We start from the raw sequence: 19,707 nt of genomic DNA, 5'->3' as shown, positions 1-19,707 counted from the left end.
CTTATATATTGTTAAACACTTCAATACCCTTGCACTTTATGGTTAGTATCTATGTTGTGCTAGTGTTTTTATTTGCTAGTGCAGTTTGATCCCTCTCTGTCTCCCTTTTATTCAAGGTACATATGAGAGCGTGCATTTGTGCATTTTCTGAGTTGACTGGCTAATCACAACCACGGTAGTTAGTTTTGAAAAAGCCTTTACTGTATATTAACATTCTACAGGCATGCTAGATGCAAACATAATGTAACAGATGAAACTGTCTAAACAGAAAGGCCAAAAGAACTTAATACAAGTCAGGGCAGTGTCACTTTGAGACAATGTTTAACTGACCAAGCAAATACACAATGTAGCTCCTTTTCTTTGACATTATTAAATCACCATGGCTATAAAACAGATACACATTATGCTGTAACTCAATTTTATATATTTAATGCTCTAGCAATGTGGTCCTAATGTAGAAATATAATTACCTATTACCTTTTCTCCACAGCAAAGTGGTTTAACAGACTATATAGCAGCACACATTATTAAAAACACTGTTCATCTATTTTTGTCATATTTATTAGGAAAATTGTTTAGGTCCGGCTATTCCAAAGTAAGCTCCCCATGAAATCCTCAGCCACAATTTTCTAGTGTCACTATTATTGTCTAAAGGCGAATTTATACTATCTGCTTGGCCTCTTGTGGATTCATAGTATGGCATCTTCCAGAGGACATTTACATGTGGAAGAATTTGTTAAATTTACATTTATTTTACCTCTTCATTGTAAATGAAGAATTGGGAGGAGGGAATCTGCAGTAAAGCCTAGAAAATACAGCAAAATATTGCAGTAATATTAGTCTGAAGGGATTTGCTCTCTATGACTGCATGCAGTGATTAAAAGTCCACTATTAGTAGTTTTATTGTATGCTTGCACTGTTTGGTTTTCTCTATCTGCACCAAACTGATATTTTTGCATGAGAAGGTGTAGCTGACCTCGTGTTTTAGCTAAGTGGATCTGATAATTCTTTAAAAAAAACATAAGCACAAAGCATAAAGAGACTAGAACAAGCACATTTTTATTGAAGATTTTTGTGTCATGGCCATGTGCTTGGGTACAATGGATATGCCATGGCAACAATCAGGCCCAGTGCCAAGTGAAGCATAATCTCCTCCTCCTATTTCCATGGGTCTGAATGTAATTTGCCACAATCATACCCCCTATAAAAAGGTCCTGTATCTTTTCCTGGAAACATTGCGGAGAACATGGCAAAATACAACTGCTACTTGGTAGACAGTGGAAAGGGTAGTAAAGCTACTAAAACTAGAGGTGATTTGTGATTTGAATTCAGTTATTTTATTGGTTAAGTGTTTGTGTTTGAAACAACAAAAGTTGGTATTATTTCAGCAGTAACAGTTAAATGTATACATATGTTCAAAGAAAAAAATCAAATTTAGTATTCTGACTGAAAGCATGTAACAACTTATCATCCATCTCATGAACCCTCACCAAATGAATGGGCAGCAGGGTGGTGGAGTGGTGAACAGGTGTAGTTTGCATATTGTCTGTGCTTGCAAGGGTTTCCTCCCACAGTCCAAAGACATGCATGTTAGGTGTGAATGTCTGTCTGTGTGTGTCTCTCTGTGTTGGCCCTGACATAGACTGGTGACCTGTCCAGGGCTCTTACAGATTAAGATAAAGCATATGCCTACTGAACATATATTTCAAAAACGCTGCAAACTAGCTTTAACTTAACTCTAGCTTTGCAAATCTAAGAGAACACCAATTTTAAAAAAGTCAGTTTATATTTAATTGGCAAAGTTGAATGCACTTAAGTAGGTGAAAAATGTTCTCTATTACCATTAGATTAGATATCATGATTTTTTACTTTACACCCTTTAGGCACCTTGTGGATGAGAATATACTCCAAAACATTTAAATTGATGTTAACTGCTTTTCCCCCTCTCTCAGTATAATTGCCATGAGAATGAGAAGGTCAGCCTTCATTCAAAGTTTACAAACTTGAAAGTGTCCTTGATTTGATATTTGACTATGTGGCATGTGGCATCAGTGGCATGCAGTTATGTGCACAAAGGACAGTGTATATTTTACACGTACTCTTTTAAGTGTTTATTGTAAAAATTGGGAGGCATTTCTGTTCTTGCACAGCCCTTTTGTTGCTTTATTTTAACACACATTAATGCAGACTCACACCTTTGTAGCACCACAAGTGTGTTTAACAACTCAAGCATCAGCCTGAGGAGCTTTAATAAGCCTGCTGAGCTGCATACCTAAAGATTCCCCTTGGGGTCACAACTACTGTATGTGCTCATGAGGCCTCCAATGATCCACTCCCCTGACACTAGTTCTATCGAAAGCTCTCTGGAGATCGATTGCAATCCACCATGGTGTGGCTAATTGATTTGTCTGTTACCTTCTCATGAATGTGTGAGGACCACAGGAGTCCATATCTATTGCTTTAGTTTAACACTTTCACATACAGATTCGGTCTCTGAACAAACACTCCACGATACACAATAACACACAGATAAAATAAATGCGCACAGACAATCTCAGTACCTGATGTTTAAAAAATGTCATGTGATGCAACTGTACATTTTAAATGACTATTACTTGCTTAGAGTAATTAATTACATTTTAATCACAATAAGGTACATACTGTATATGTTATCTCACAAGTACTATTACTTACTTGTACTATTGTACTGAAATAAACTCCTATTATAATCAGGCGGAAATGAAGGAAAAATTTTTACTGCAATGTATGTTTTATTAATAGAATAGAAACGTTGTCATTGTAACATGTACAACTAAATTGTACATGTTACGGGGGCAGCACAGTGGTGGAGTGTTTAGTGCTGCCACCTCACAGCTACAAAGTCCCCAGTTCAAGCTACCTGCTGGCTGAAGCCTTTCTTTGTAGACTTTGCATGTTCTCCCCACGCTTGCATGCTTGCAGGTTTTCCTCCCACAGTCCAAAGATATGCATGTTAGGTTATTTGGTGACTCTAAATTGCCTGAAGGTGTAATTGGGAGTGTGAATGGTTGTCTGTCTGTGTATGTCTCTCTGTGTTGGCCCACAGATAGACTGGTGACCTTTCGAAGGTGGGCCCTACCTCTCACCCATTAATGCATCCAGCCATCATTTGTAACAGTTTATCCTGCTTAGGGCCTCGGGGGGCTGGGGTCTATTCCATCTGTTATACGATGAAAGGGGTAAAGCCTGGACAGGTTTGACGCTATTGCAAAAGTGTAAAATGTATAAATGTGCGTACGTAGGGCCATCTTGTGGTGAATTAAGCAAAAAGCCCTTACAAGAGCAGTTAGTATATAAGGTTTAAAGGTTTAATCTTAAAAATACTGTGGTTAAAGGTGTTATATCCCCACTATGATAGAGGAGCAGGATTTTGATTTGGTTAGTAATCAATGGTGCAGTGGAGCTGCTATAAGGTTTATAATGTTCTTATCATTTCTAATATACTGAGAGCAGCAAAGAAACCCTCCTACATAAAAATATGCAAACTTGGTATAACTTCTTGGTATATCTTCTGTGAGAATTTTGTATTTGAATATCTGCAATGGGAACCCTTACCAGTATCTGGAAACCTAATTTGTTTATCGGGAATGGACAACACATTGCTACTCAATGTTATTTATTTAGACTAAACTAGTATAAATAATAAGGATTAAATACAAAAACATAGCCAGAAGAATAATGCAATCTCTATTCGATAGTGACTACAACGATGTAAGTATAGTGTAGTAGTATGCTGTGCAGCCAGTTCTCTTTCTACCACTAGATGGCACCGTTTTACCGTGATAAAGTCCAGCAGGCCTTTATTATGGCAACTGCTCAGTGGAATATTTTTGATGATGTTCCTTAGATCCGTATTAACCTCTTAATTGTTTACGATTGCTATTGTGTATTTCAAAAATAATTTTAAAACTAAATAAAAAATAGGGGTAGCAATAGTATAATCTGATGTGAAAGAGTAATTTACTGTAGTAATAAATGTCAATAATTTATCATGTTGTATTATATTTTAAAGATTAAAAAATAAATGGTATGTTTCTTTAAAGGTAAACTTGTTATGGGACAAAAATGCAGAAAGAACAGCGAGGGTATTGCAAGCGGCAAATACAAATACAGTCAGAAATTACCAGAGTGGATGACCAACTCCAATGAAAAAAATTTAAACACACTCATCATTCATAGATATATGTCAAATACATGATTTGATGCTCTTTCATAGAATTTGATGCTGCACTTTCAAATTCACTGTCTCTCACTCTGCTTTTGTTTTGTTAGAAACAACTCAGTGATTAAGATGTTTTAGTAACAATGTCTTTGAAATAATACCAAGCATCCCTGACAGTAAATGTCACAGGATTTATAACAACGGCAGCATCCTGCACCTTTACTGTGCACTTAGCATAACCTGCTTAATGTAGACAGGGTCTTGATGTGTAAACAACCAGCTGCTGGATGATTAAATCAGTACTTCTGTACACCAGGATTGAAGTGTTAAAGATGAGACAATGTGAACTGCACTTATTATGGCACAGAGGGTGTGATGCTTAGGCCAAGCGGAGTAAAGCACTTGCATGCTGCGCACTCCTCAGTTTCCCAAGACCATAAGTTGCAGTGGTGAGGTGTTTTTTGACGTAATTCTATGGGAGAGTATGTTACATAAAAAGCCATGTGAAAATCTGTCTGATTTCCTTTTTCTTATCATCAAGTGAGCATAAGTCAAATATGACAGACAGTTAAAACTGCGTAACCCTATGTGTACTAACATTGGATTAATACAGAAAAGTTGTAGATTATAAAAATACGACTGCATTTCAGATGTTGCTTTGCTGTAAATCTGTTTTCCAGCAGTATTTCAAAGTTGCTTGCATACAGCTGGTTTTAAAAAAACCTGGCTTTGAGCCTTCTCTCCTGGACAGTTACCGCCACATTTAGACATTGACATTTGTATGTAAAATTCGAGAAAAATTGGTATCCCAGCATTGCTGGCAGCTTTGGAAACAAATAACATTTTTGAAAAGCTCCAATCAGGTTTTTGCTAAAACCACAGTACAGAGACAGCTCTTTTACATGTCACAAATGACTTTCTAACTAATGGTGACTGGCTTGTGTTCTGTCCTACTGCTGTTGGATTTAAGTGCTGCATTTGACATTTACATTTAGTCATTTAGCAGACGGTTTTATCCAAAGAGACTTACAAGTGAGGTACAAGGCAAGCAAAAATCTAACACAGATGATTATAACATTTTTTGGATAGACTGAGGCACTGGGTGGGTATATCTGGCATAGCGTTAACTGGTTTGCAACATATTTGTCAAATGGGAAATCTTGTGTTTTCATTGACAATTATATGTCATCTCTCTCCCTCTCTGTGTATGGTGTTCCCCAAGGATCAATACTTGGTCCAGTTCCTTTCTCTCTCTGCATGCTCCACCTGGGTGATGTTATACAGAGACATAATATTTCATTCCATTGTTATGCTGATGACACTCAGCTGTATATCCGTATTACTCCCATGGACCATAGTAGGCTGAGTTCTCTACAGGAATGTATCTAGTAGGAATGTATGTAAACTAGATTTCCCTATTTTCTACAATTAGCCATCTAGCCAACTAGTCATCATTAGGGCCTTTATTGAAATTTGTAAAGCCAGTTGCTAAAAATATTGGTTTTTTATTTGACTGTAACTTGAGTTTTGAGCATTACATTACTAAACTAGTATAGTCATGCTTTTATTATCTTAGGAATATTGCAAAAAATCAGACCTATGTTAAATTTGAATAATACTGAGACTATTAATCATACTTTTATCTTCTTACGTCTTGATCATAGCAAAAGCCTATTTTCCTCACTTCATCACAAAGACTTGAAAAAAACTCCTGACCTGCCTGAGGAAATCAAGCTATATAAATCAATATTATAATAAATATAATTAATCAAGTCTCGTCTTGAAATGCATTTTTATCGAATTGCCTTTCCTGATATGTGAGACTCTTGTTTTAGTATAAATCGTATATTCTATCTGTCATTTTGTGTATTTTAACCTTATGCTTTTCTTTCATTTTATTTTCTACCCTGATTTTATTTTTTCCTTTTTACTGTACAGCCCTTTGTACTTTGTTTGATAAGTGATTTATAAATAAAACTATTATTATTAATATTTGTACATTATTTACAATAATATTGTGCGACACATTGATTAATACAATGCTGAAATATCTTTTAAAAAGTTGCACAACCTACACTACATACGTGCATACTTGCTGTTTGCCTGGAGAATACAAAATAAGAGGTTAATGAAGCAGGTTAATGTTGAAAACACTGCAGAAAAAACAGTAACAATGATGTAAATGGCAGGTATGAAGATACCTGGGTAATCATGGAAGAGCTTAGTAACTTTTTACCAATACTTTCCACAAAGCAATCACTTCAAATCAATGTCAGTTACACAAGATTAACATGTTCCATCTGCAAAAACGTAGATAAAATTGTGTACTGTATATCCAAAGCCTTACAAATGTCAGGATCACAAACGTCACTTCCCTCTTCTGGATTTTATTTTGCAGTCACTTCTTGTTTGGTCCCTTCACGTTCATGCCACTTCACTTAATACCTTAACATCAGTTTCACCTGCTCTCTTGTTTATATACCTCCTGGAGGCTGTTAACCTCAGTATGAAAATGTTTGATCACTCATTCACTATGTGGTCATGTACACAATCGTCAATAATCTTAAGTAAGAAACATGTTAATGTCACGGAAGAATTCTCATGTATGTCAATGCTGTGAACCAAGTTAAGCATTACGGAATTTTCATGTATGCTCATGTGTATGTCACAGGAGTGTTTTATTGTGCACAGACTGCACAGACTGAAGAACCAATTTCTCTCTAAGTGCTTTGTGATGTTAGAGCTTTCGTGCTAACTGTGTCACTAAAAGAGGTTTTTGGAGTTTCTTCACGTCAGGGATTGGACACCCATCACTGCTGTCATCCACGCACTCACTACCAGGCCTGTTTCTGTTCCACGGATCCAAACCATTGTGCCTTCCCCAGGGAATTCCCCACCACTGTTTCATATCCACTTGATGATGACTGACTTGATCATCAAAAGATCTTTTTCTACTGCCAAGCCCATACTCCACTCTACCCCATAATCACTCACATCGCCTCCAGGCTCTGCTCTTCTCCACATTCACTCTGGTAAGTCTTGTTCACTCCATACTCCAAATCCAACTAGCCATTGCTGAGTTACTTATGTATTCTCTCTCAAAGACCGGGGAACAGCACCATCTAGTGAGTCAGACGTCCTACTATATCTCAATCCTGGTTTTGCCAACTACCTTCCTTTATTAAAACTTCTTAAAACTGAGCTGTCCTGTCTGGGGCATTACTGAGTCCAGATTTAAAACCAATCCCTCACAACAAATACCCATGGACCCAAGTTCACAGTCAAAAATAAAGGAACCCCATAAAAACACTGTCATACACACATTTCTGCTTGTTTTTGTCTTGTTTGCTGATGGTATGAGTTGAAACATATCGGGACTTTCAAGGTCAAATATTTAAAGTCAGAAACAGACAACATTATCTAAGAATGCTGACCAAGACATTACAAATAATAGATGAATGCTTACCATCTGTAGGAATATATTACTTCCACCTAACTGAAATATTCATACAAGAGAACAGATGGCACCTATTGGTATGCTGCCATTTCTGGTGTCGTATACTTGTTGCTTATGAGCTTGTAGTACTTCTTGTGCAGTTTATGTAACACATTGTGCCATGTCCGTACATGGAAGCCTTTGTACCACCATTGAGTAAGTACTGTAAAGGAACAGAGTTACACTATGCAGTTTAAACTAGCAGCTCTTTTCTTCAAAACAGCCCTGTTGGCATTCATACTGGCTTTTTCACATAAAATTTCCATACCGCTCTTAATTTGTCAATCTTCATTCTTTTCTGCAATTTCTCTAACATGCACTGCAATATTATGACTCGAATAGCAATGTCTTTAAAATTATGAATTCACTTCAATCACAAAGATGTAACATGGAACATCTTCTTAATTGATGTAATTTGAATTCACTTTTAGCAGCCATCTAAATGGTGAGCATTTGAGCAGCCCTTGCTTGTTAATAATGAATATGTAATCATACTACTTTAGCCTTTTTAAAGACAACTGCTTAATACTGCATGAAGTGGTATGCCCACAGCATCACAAAGTGCTGAGAAAACATTATTTGTAGCAGATCGCAGGAAGAAGATATAAACAGGAAGGAGAAATTGGGTGAAACATACATGCAATGCACAAAAAGTAATAAGTATGCTATTTTACATTTTTCACAGATTTCCAAATGAGCCATGTGGCCTTATTATAAAGTTCTCAGATGTGCAAGGAGGCAGATGTCATACTGTATGACTCAGAGGAAAAAGAAAACTAAAAAAATAAATTAAGTATGCTTAGATGGGTCACAAGCTGCCCCACCTTTAGGAATCTGTTACTGTGCATGGTACACGTAAGGTATCTGCAATAAGCTATTTTGTATAAAAAGACTGTAATAGTATTGTTTTCAGCACCTCAAAATAATACCAAAAAAGAATGTAATGTAAAGACAAATATTTGTGAAAGCTATGAGTAGATATTAAACTAACCAGTAAAGCCAACAGTATTGGCACTCCTACAGACTGGCACTAGCTAAGATGGTTGAAAACGTATTTATTCATAGTTTTACCTGGGCTCCTTCTCTTTATATACTAAATTGCATTTGAGCAAGACATGTGTATAAAGAAAATGTGTCAGAAGTTTTGATCAAATCAGTTATTTTTATCAATACTACAAATGTTCAATACAATACCAAGATCGCTCGTTTATTTTCAGAAATTAAGTTTGCTACAGTAACATAAAGACTGATATTCATTCACACTTACACCATCTTTACCCATAATTGCCTGTCTTTTGACTGTGGAAGTAAGGGAATACAAACACTGCAAAGCATTTTAAGGATCTTAACTGCAAATAATGTCACATACAAGGGAAGACATTACAAACAGTACATTCATAGGGGCATCTATGTAGTTGGACATTACTGTAACTTAAAAGTGTGGACTGAAAAATGTTATCAACTCGTCTATGTTCTCTAGCTGGTTTTTCATTAAGCCACTGATTGTGCAGTTTATGACTGTTTGCATGCCTGTTTGTGAACCTTTTCTCCCATAAGAATTTACTCTACTGCTATTGTCTAAAATTAATTAAGTACCTTTTATACTATGTATGGGGATTGTTTGTTACCTCTCCTCAGAGCAAACCATGAACATGTAAAATGTGGAAGGATCGGCTACTTAGAGTCAGGTGAGATTCCTCCTGGAAAAATTGTCATAAAAAAGTTGAGTTTACAAAACCATAGCAATCTTTTAGATGTTGTGCTTTTTAAAAAATTTCCTGAAATTTTAAAGATATTGGAGAAAGAGTAGCTGTGAGGCCCAGCAACATGCCTTTTAAGTAAGCGTAACAAGTCAATTGCTATGATACTGCTGTTGAGAATTGCGGAACAGAGAAACTATGAGAATACAGAGAACTATGCAGCAATACATGAAAATGTCAGCTATTATAAGCAGACCTCAGCTGCAGGCCTCAGCACAACACTAATTACTGTTTCTGAGTCATCCATCTAAATGTGTCTGCAGCACAGTTTCAAGCCATTTCAGAGTTTAAGCAAATGATGATGTTTGTTTTCATCACTAGCAGCAAGCAAATGTGAGTAGTTACCTCTAAACTCCCTTTTGAACAGCTTATAGGTGTGATAGTTTTTCATTGAACATACTGAGTGAGAATGCAATGAATAATCTCTGACAGTATAACGGTCTAAAAAGACTTACAATCCCTCCCACTGCGCTCTGTCAATGAACGCGCCTTGTGGTCGCATCACCACACAAAAGATCCTAAGCTCGGTGGTCCCACAAAGATGGAACAAGCTACCTGACTCTTCATTCGCAACCTCACTCCCAATATTAAAAAAAACTGAACTCTTCAAATGCAGGTTTTCCTGTGAATAATAACTCATCAATATACATGTTTGGTTTCTTATCAATACACCATATGCTTCATTTTCAAAGCGGGAAATCCAGACACTGACATATTATTTGCGCACTGTCATTCAGCTGGATAGCAGCTAGCAAGAAAGTTAGTTAGTAAAAAAAAAAAAATTCTCCTTCGAGCCGGATTCGAACCAGCGACCTAAGGATGCCTATGTAACCTCTACAGTCCTCCGCTCTACCAACTGAGCTATCGAAGGGATATAAGAGACCCGCTCCCCCTGAAATATTTTATGGTAACATAAACACGATGTGCTGTATTGACAGGACAATACAGTACTGTTGGTGGTCTGGGATACGGAATATAATGATTCTAACGACGTTTCCCTCACTGGCTGCAAACTTAACAGCTGCTACGGATCAAATGATTCTTAACTAAAGACTCGATTATCCCAACCTGTATGAAGCCAGTGCCGTAACTCTCAACGGAACAGAAAACATAACGGTAATTAATAAACACGGCAAGCACCAAAGACACAAGACTCACATGTATATTGGTCGCAACACTGACGGTAACGTCAATTAGCTAACGGGCTAACTGTCCCATTGTAAATAGATATGCTAACGACATTTTCGACTACAGGGGAATTAGCTCAAATGGTAGAGCGCTCGCTTAGCATGCGAGAGGTAGCGGGATCGATGCCCGCATTCTCCAGTGCCGTTTATTTTAATTTTAATTTATTTTCTTCAAAGTGTGTTTATAGAACTGACTGCCTAATAACTTTATGCGTTTCACTATATTTACATTTCTGCCGGCTTCAAATGCAGCTCATGTTGATTTTAAAAATGATAGGTGAAATCGTTACTCTAAGGCAAACAAACTAGGAAGTTAACTTCAGCTACTAACTTACTAACTGTAAGAAAAATAGTGCAGGCTTCTTGTCTAATAATTTTACATACATAGATTTATTTAATTATGGCTAAACCGCAATTAAGACAGAATTACTATTACTATTATCTGATTGCTAGTTAGCTAGCTAAAAAGTTAAGCAGCATTGTTGCAAGGCTAACATTTAAAACCTTGAAACATTGAAGGAGTTTTGTCTCAGTCTAACGTTAGAAACCACCGATGACCTGTGAAAAATGATTGTGTTCGCCTGACCGTAACGCCACAGATGTGTCATTAAATGTCTTCAATCCGACGCAAGGTGACTGGGGCAAAACCTAGGACTGTAACGTTACTTTCACGTTTTAGTAATTTAGGCTTTCTTCAAAAACATTTTTACTACTGAGCAATAACAAACTTGTAGCTGTGAAGCCCCCGCCCACACACCTCTAATGACAGTGCAGAGGATGGAAAGGGCCTGCTTAGACAGCTGTTCAGTTTCAAATATGGGCAAGGTAAAAATGGCAACCTTTGACGTGACGGTGATGGCTGCTAAAAACAGAACTGACACCATCGAGATAGCAGCACAAACCCGCAAGGACAGGAGCAGCAGGCCTTCTCCTCAGGCTGACTCCGTGCCCATGGTCGATTGATTTCAGAAACGGACGTTTTATTAGTCTCATCTAATGTTAGTCTTATGAGTCTCGTCTAATTGCGTTTGGACTTTGCCTAACTAAAGGCTTCTTGTCACAAAATGAATACCATGGAGAACTTGGAAAAACAGCTGATTTGTCCTATATGTCTAGAATTGTTTACCAAGCCTGTGGTCATTCTACCCTGCCAACACAACCTCTGCAGAAAATGTGCCAATGATGTTTTCCAGGTAAGCAACGGGACAAAACGACACTGCTTTGCTATTAGGAAAGAATCTAAGGAGCACTATTGCTCATTAACATCTCCAGTTAAGCCTATATCATATAAACCATTGATATTTTTTATTAACATACACTACCTTTTCCATGTAGCCCAACCTAATAACTGTTTGAAAAAGACCTGTATTCTTTATATACTGTTGAGTTCCAGTCAGAAATAGAGTGCTTTGTGGATTACAGCTAATCATAAATTAGCATCCTAAATCTAATAAATTCAAAACATTTCGAACCCTGAGCTGGTAAGTATTAATCCCTGCATTAAAACAATTTAGTGATGGAGTTACACTTTTGTGTTATAGACGATTAATCCACTGGATTAACATTTCGTAACTGCTGAGTAACACACTTAAATTTTTGCAACAGAGATAAATCTATCCATTAAAGCCCTGTGCCACCTTACTAAATTTAGATTTTTAAACTGTTTACAGGCTTCAAACCCATACCTCCCAACAAGAAGTGGCTCGTTGACGTCTGGGGGCCGCTTTCGATGCCCATCCTGCAGACATGAAGTGGTTTTGGACAGGCATGGTGTTTATGGGCTGCAGAGGAACCTGCTCGTTGAGAATATTATTGATATGTTCAAGCAGGAATCAAGCAGGTAAGACAAATCAGGCACACATTTATTCTTCCTAACACAAAGTCAAAAGGAAGGAGTCATAACTCATACAGCACACCTTGCCAGCTAAGCAGCAGGCTTTGTATATCAGTCAAATATGTCTTGAAGACCGTCAGTGAACATAGTAAAGCAGAGTTAAGATAAATTGGGGATGTGATTGCAAGCAGTGTAGAAGTTGCTTGTGTGACCTTAGTGTCAGTTGCTTCTGAGTCAGAGAACTAGAATGGATGGTAGGATGTTTCCCGTAATAGAAACATCTACATCTACACTGATTAATTCTCTAATCTAAATAGTTAGTATGTGTATACTCAACAGGCATGTAGAGGCATATAATCGACTAGATTCAAACATTCAGGATGTTTAATCTAACAAATACTGTAGGTCAACATTTTGTGCAGTTGTTTTGCATTTTACAAATGAAATATTCCATAAAGTGTAACTGATATCCTGAGTATTTCTTCTGGAACAAATTGACCTAAAAGGTGTTATTTATAAAAGACAGAAATTAAAAGCAAATATTAAACTAGCCCCCCATGGACCTACACCTAAATACTAGTGTCATGGTGATGTATTGATTACAGTGCTGACAGCCAGGGTTGACGAGTCATCAATAAACTTTTAAGATGTGTACCTGTGACATTATCAAAGTGACAGTACGAGTCTCATCAATATGCGCCAAAATGTAAAGACTGACAGAAAGTTTCTGCTGTTTTCTAATGCGCTGGATCGCAGCAAGCCAGTCCCAGAGAGAAAAGAAGAAATACCAATGTGTGATATCCACGAAGAAGAAAAGCTCAACATTTACTGTGTTACCCATGATGTGCCCACATGCTCCATGTGTAAGGTTTTTGGAGCTCACAAAGACTGTGAGGTTGCCCCTATCAGCAGCATCTACCAGACTAAGAAGGTAAGGCCTTAAAACCTTGTAGAGGTCACAAATTCGGTCATTCATGAGATTATTAAGATTAGGGATTATGTGCGACTTGTTTATGGACTTTAGACAATTTTTGTCCAATGTATCTTAAATAAGATACATTTCAATGTGTGACCCATTAGGTACATTTACATTCCCTATAATCTTGTCCCACATTTGAGTTGCACTTGATCTCATATAGTCCCTCTCCCCCATGTCCTCTTGCACCAGACGGAGCTGAGTGACGGGATTGCCATGGTTGTTGGTAACAACGACAGGATGCAAGGCATCATTAGTCAGCTAAAAGAAGCCTGTCATGCCATAGAGGTCAGTGTCCAACTGCTGCAGCGCCTGGCCGCTCACTCACACAGCAAGCATACCCAAACAAATGCACCTGCACTTACCTGCACAGGCACATAAAGAGACGTAATGTGTCCTTGTCACTTTCATTTTCACCTCTTTTATTTCTCTGTAAGAGCTGGACATTGAGAAGGACATGGTGAAATTAAGTTTTTAATTAGTTTCAGTCTCTGTTTCTCTTTTATTTTCTAGTGCGGGCACTTAGCAGGGCACTCCTCTATGCCTTGGGCCAAATGACATAAAAAATGGGCAGTGTAATTGATGGACATGCAGAATGAGCTTCACTGTCCTCTATGAACATATGCTACAAATGCAGAATAAAGGCTAACCACGTAATTTATAGGTAGTAGCATTTATACAGCCAGGCACACAAACATCTTTTACCTGTTTTCTACCTCAGAGTTTCATGCACATACACTGCTTAACTGTAGGACTGTCGTGAATATTTAAAATAGATGGACTTTCACAATTTATGATCTTCCCCCTTTGTATGCATTTATAGGAGAATAGTCGAAGGCAGAAAACACTTGTGTGTGAGAAGTTTGACCAGCTGTACTCTATCCTGGAGGGGAAAAAGAGGGAGATGACTCAGAAAGTGACAGCTGAACAGGAAGAGAAGACGAACTATATCCGGGGCCTGACCAGGAAGTACGGAGACCATCTGGAGGAGAGCTGTAAGATTGTTGAGATGGGGATTCAGATTATGGAGGAACCAGAGATAGCTGTGTTCTTGCAGGTCTGATTAAATAAGGTTTCAATAAGGTTCAATAAGAAAAAACTAAAAAAATGTTAAATAGTTGCAATTTGCAGTACTTTATTTCTTTCGTTCTTTGTCTTGTTTAGAACACAAAGCCTCTTCTCAAAAAGTGAGTACATATACTTATTACAAAGGTTTGTGCATTAACAAATACACTGACAAAATATATATCTTTAATATATGCAACATGTCACTTTGTAGCTGAAATTATTTCAGATTACACAGTTACTCTACTGGCGGTGTCTTTTATATTTTTGGGCCCTTTTGCTGTTTGCTTTTCAATGACTTACCACATTTACATCTGCACCTACACATCGAACCACCAGCCTAATGCAGCAAGCGAGGTCACACCTGCTGCCTGTGAGCTATTGAAAGTATTTCTGTGAAAATGAATGAAATCACTATATTTAGCCATGGCAACATAACTTGTGGATTGTACAGACTGGTGATGTTTAAAAAGTGTTGCGTTTACTATCTGCTCAAATTAGGTGAAGTTTCCCCATAAATATGTCAAATGTACCATTTGTCCGCAGGATTTCAGAAGCATCCAGTACGGCACATTTGGATAAAGTTGAGTGCGGCTATGAGAATATGGATCATTTCAACGTCAACTTTAAAAAGGAAGGCAAGGCCCTGAGCAGCATTGACTTCATCCAAGGTGAAAAGAAAGAGTTGACAGCAGTTTACTGCTTACAACTCAGACTTGTGACTGTCTGACTTTTATTTCATTACCTCTACTTTCCACAGATGATGAGGATGTTGAGGATGAGGATGAAGAGGCAGGTCCTGAGGAAGGTGATAGCAGTGTGTCTGGAAGTCCTGTTACACCAGCTACTGTCCAACCTTTACCTGCACTGCAGGTTAACTCCTCAGCCAGTGTAGACAAGAGCGCTGCCTCAACTTAACTGTCAGCTGAGACAACTCACCACCAAGAGCGGGATACGTTTTACTGCTAGCTGTTAATTTCAGGTCAGTTATGATCCTCTGTCCTCCAGGCTGGGGAGCAGTGAGACTGATTTAGACCTGTGTCGAAGGGAAAGCCTGAGTTGCTGAGGTAAACCTGATGTAGAAAATGACTGAAGTAAATAGAATGTTTTTTTATTGGGAAATGAGTTGTTGTGCATTTGTGCATACTGACTGATCCTATACTTTTTTCTAATTAAATATGTTTTTCATGGTTCTTTCTTTGCATTCTGGACATACTGGCTTACAGACAACAGAGGTCTATTAATCATTTCTAGAATTTAAACTTATGTAGCTTTTCACTCGTTGCCTATAGTAGAGAGTATGACAACAATATCATGTACTTTTTTATTGGCTGATATATTTTGAGTTGTGTAAAGAATAAACAAATTACAGACATTTGTATATTTCATATGCATAACAGCCTGTCTTATGTTTCAAATATATTTTTCCATTATGGACAAAACATCACATTTTGCACTGATTTAGTATATCATATTTTATATGTGTCATTAAAATACAATTGTACAAATGATCTTCACATTTCTCAGTTCGTGTTTGTTACTAGATTACCAGGTAGAACTACAGTTCTTACTTTCATTTTACTACCATATGTCACTCTAAATCAGATTTATGTGTGCACTGTAGCTATAAAATAGTTGGAGTAACACCCATTCCTGTTGGTGTGTCTTTGTGGGCATGTGTAAAGGAAAGAAACATATTTTCTCTTTCTCCCTCTCTTTACCTCCTGTTCACTCATTTTTTTTCTTACTTGTGTCAGAGGAATTGTGGCTAGCAAAGGCATTAATCCCTTTTAATAGCTGGGTCAGATAGTTGTAAGACCCCTCAGTACTATATTGTCGTGCTACAGTTTCTACCTACAATCTACTGTAGTCTGGCCATAATTAATGCGTTTGCAGCCCTGTGATGGTCTCACTTTGGCGGTGACTCCACCATTGAGGTAGTCCACCACTGAAGCCCATCTAATTCTTGTGCACAATCTCTCAGTGAATTGGATCTTTTACAAATGGGCTCAATGCAGCACTAAGCCCCAAGTTGCTAACTGGGCCAAACAGAATTGGATGACTCACACCCACAGCTCTTGTTTAGTTTACCCTGACACTTTGGGTCAAGGATCAGCATGAGATGCATGCACGTGCACAAACACACACAGACACTGTGCCTTTCCCACTCATTAGCTATCAGTGGTGCATCTTTGAGCTGTCTAGGGGTGTAATGAGAATTGCTTCTTGAGGACAGAGTGTTTAGGAGAAAAGATGAATGTTCTTCACCTGCATAACTGCAGGTGCTCCTACAGCATCCTTCTAGATGTTTTTCGTAATCTTTTCTTCTTGTTGTTATTGTCGTTAGAGCTCTTTTTGTATGTTTCAGAGAGGAGCGTATACCCAAGACTTGGCTCCAAAGCAATGCCATGGTTACACGGTATAAGACTATTCAGTTACAAAAAACCTTTTTCTGTGAATTAATATCTGTGTAGGCTGGACTCAAGATCCAGTGGCCAGTTGTGCTCTTTCCAACCATTTGCTCTTTTACCTGCAGGGAACCTTTAATTAAGTTCTCCGATGTAAGTAAATAAAGACTAATTTTTTGTCAAGAAAATTAGGAAAGAGTAAGTTTGTCAATTTACCAATTAAAGTAACTGGGAATAGTTCTGTTTCTTGGGAGCTAAGCCATATGTAAGGATATCCACAGAGAAATTGGAGCATTGCTTTTAATTTTTTTTATTTAAAAATATAGGTATAAGATGTTCTCTTGCACAACAGAAAGTGACTCGTTGCACATAAGTTTATTAACAAACATAAATATCATGAATACATTGATCCATAATCCAAAACAAAATGCCAGTTTTATCAGTATGTCATGTCTTAACCAAAAATATTGCATTTCAAATATGAAGAACTGTAATTTTATAGAATTTACACCAACATTAAAATGGCAAGGTATCGTAAGTCAATGTGCCATTATTGGAGGTTAAAGCTATAAATAAGAGTGATAAAGCGGCATTATATTGTATAGAGCATGTTTTATGCTGATGATAAAATGCAAAAATGGAAAATAAAAGGAAAGGAGATCTTTGGCGGACTGAAAAAAGGTCTTCATTTACCGAAGAGCTCCATCATTCTTCTGTTATTTTGCGCCTGCTGAGCCAGCTGTTCCGCCCTGGACATCTCCATCATCTCGCGGAGCAGGTGGAAGGTCAGATCTAGGGAAATCGGCGGGTCCTCGGACCTCCTTCCCCTCTCCATCGACTCGTCCCCTCCGTCTCCGAAGCCGCCTATGAGCGCCCTGATGTTCCCAACTTTCCCTTGCAAAAGACGCCGTGTCAGCTGAAGTTGCAGTGCTCTGTTGTACATTGCAGGTGATCCGCCGGGATACATGGATGATGATGGGAAAATGTTAGAGTCCCCGTTTCCCAGACGGATGAAATACTCCTCTCCAAGGCGCTCCAGGATGGGACCAGACTGCTGCTGCTGCTGCTGCTGGGAGTTTTGACTTTGAGGAGCTGGGACGCGCAGGACACCGCCAGGGCTCTCAATAGCCCGACATTCGTGGCGCGGTAAGAAGGCAACTAGCAGAATCACGGTGGTGCCAAGTAAATTGAGCTTCATGTCAGGATATCAACAGGAATCTGAAGAAATGGAATTGTCGTATTATTTTCTTGTCACAAGTTCATTTTTCACATTAATGTTGGTGTAAATGTGTTGCGTAAAGAAGGATTTACGCACGTAAAATAGGTATTGCAATAATGTCACGGGCTAATAACCATGTATTAAAGTGTAACAGTATATTTAGTGTTGCAAGAGGTTTTGTGATTCGACTTAATTTTTATTAACAATGCAGATGGGTCTCGTAATATGGTCAAAAATCATCCGTGATTGTGCGCAAAGGCTGAATTCTTTTGTTTCAGAAATAAACTTTGGAAGTTGAAGTATTGTTTATTTCTACTACTGCAAAATAATGTCACGTTTAGAAAAAATATAATTTAACTGCAAACGTAACAAATCTGATCTGTACAAAGATGCAATATCCGTGAAGCCAAAGCACAAGATCAGAATTATTCGGAGTTTAGCTGTGCCGAAAAAATGAGAATATGTAACCTGCCAAAGGAGGCTTGCAGGCAAAGTCTCAATGTGGATAAAATAAATAAAGCTTTTCATACCTTCAGTCTTTAGAGGAGGTCCAATTCAACTGTGTAGGTTGCCAGGTAGTTGGCAAGATACCGCCCTCCTTCACTTGTTTGAAGAAACAAGTATATAGTTACTTAAAGAGAAGATGCTGAATGGACTTATATAGCCAACCCCACTACAAGTGTCGCGCTCCAAGATGAGATTGAGTCTGCGCGTTCTTGCACGGGTGTAACGTGAATGGACGCCTCTGACAAAGTGCTTTAGTTAAGATGAGATGAGTCATATGTGAGTGTGCGCGCGCGAGCACGAGCGTCTATCCCTGTATCTTTAGAACAGGCCTATGGGTGCCACACCTGCTGGCTTTTTCACTTGAGTAAGTTAGTTCGAAAATAACAGGTTGTTGAATTTGGAGAGGAAAGTACTTTAAAGAGTGAGGAGTCAAGATAAGTTTGAATTGTGTCTGTGCCTTTTTAATAAGGAAATGGATTTAAAGGTTCTTTGCATGTGTTATAGTAATTTACTGCTTTTAATCAATTTGGCAACAGTTACCATGAATCAATAATGTTAATTAAAACACTTATTATAGTAGAGATGAGTGCCTGAAATTGTATATAACAAATATAACAAGTACATTTTGATACAATCTGATACAAAGTCTGATTTCATTTCAGTATACTGGGGTTTTCCATCTAATCTGTTTTGTTCAATGTGTCTGTGCATCTGTAAACAGCTCAGGCTGAGACAGGGGTATTGTCTTCCAGTGATTCATCGCTGCTGCACACAGGTACATCACTACGCCACAGGGTACCTCAGCCATTTCCAGAGGGGCCCCTCGTCAAGCCCTGCTTTCAAGACGGAGAGAGAGGTTAATCCAATATCAGACAAGCCTTTAGAATATCAAATAGTTTAAATGTTGTAGTTTTCTGTTTCTCTGTCTAATTCACTAAAAGTGCAGTGAAAATATTACCAACACTAATGTTATCATACAGTAAAACACATCTATAATCAACAATGAGCATAAGTTTGCATGTGTCTACTTTTGCCATTGACTCCACATATACGT

At 38.0% G+C, this 19,707-nt stretch overlaps 2 protein-coding genes and 2 non-coding genes across 4 annotated transcripts; 2 read left to right on the top strand and 2 right to left on the bottom strand.

The window, feature by feature from the left end:
• Nucleotides 1-10,242: 10,242 nt before the first annotated feature.
• On the bottom strand, nt 10,243-10,328 carry trnay-gua (transfer RNA tyrosine (anticodon GUA)). Its single transcript is given in 2 exon segments — nt 10,243-10,278; nt 10,292-10,328. It is a non-coding gene; the product is annotated as a tRNA-Tyr (tRNA).
• Nucleotides 10,329-10,710: 382 nt separating this feature from the next.
• On the top strand, nt 10,711-10,783 carry trnaa-agc (transfer RNA alanine (anticodon AGC)). The gene has a single exon. It is a non-coding gene; the product is annotated as a tRNA-Ala (tRNA).
• A 750-nt stretch (nt 10,784-11,533) lies between these two features.
• LOC137105009 (tripartite motif-containing protein 55-like) lies at nt 11,534-16,140 on the top strand. Its single transcript, XM_067486952.1, has 8 exons — nt 11,534-11,837; nt 12,315-12,484; nt 13,235-13,409; nt 13,647-13,742; nt 14,278-14,511; nt 14,619-14,641; nt 15,066-15,190; nt 15,280-16,140. The coding sequence occupies exons 1-8, from the start codon at nt 11,709-11,711 to the stop codon at nt 15,435-15,437; spliced, it is 1,110 nt and encodes a 369-aa protein (XP_067343053.1). The 5' UTR covers nt 11,534-11,708; the 3' UTR covers nt 15,438-16,140.
• A 1,081-nt stretch (nt 16,141-17,221) lies between these two features.
• Nucleotides 17,222-18,882, bottom strand: crhb (corticotropin releasing hormone b). Its single transcript, XM_067486953.1, has 2 exons — nt 18,677-18,882; nt 17,222-18,145 (listed from the first exon to the last, which is right to left on the bottom strand). Exon 2 carries the CDS (start codon nt 18,123-18,125, stop codon nt 17,613-17,615), a length of 513 nt encoding a protein of 170 aa, XP_067343054.1. The 5' UTR covers nt 18,126-18,145; nt 18,677-18,882; the 3' UTR covers nt 17,222-17,612.
• Nucleotides 18,883-19,707: the final 825 nt, after the last annotated feature.

The sequence above is a fragment of the Channa argus genome, chromosome 19 (genome assembly GCF_033026475.1).
Source record: "Channa argus isolate prfri chromosome 19, Channa argus male v1.0, whole genome shotgun sequence".
NCBI classification, from domain to species: Eukaryota; Metazoa; Chordata; class Actinopteri; order Anabantiformes; family Channidae; genus Channa; species Channa argus.
Note: the sequence above shows the minus strand (reverse complement) of the source record. Positions and strands in the feature narration are given on the sequence as shown.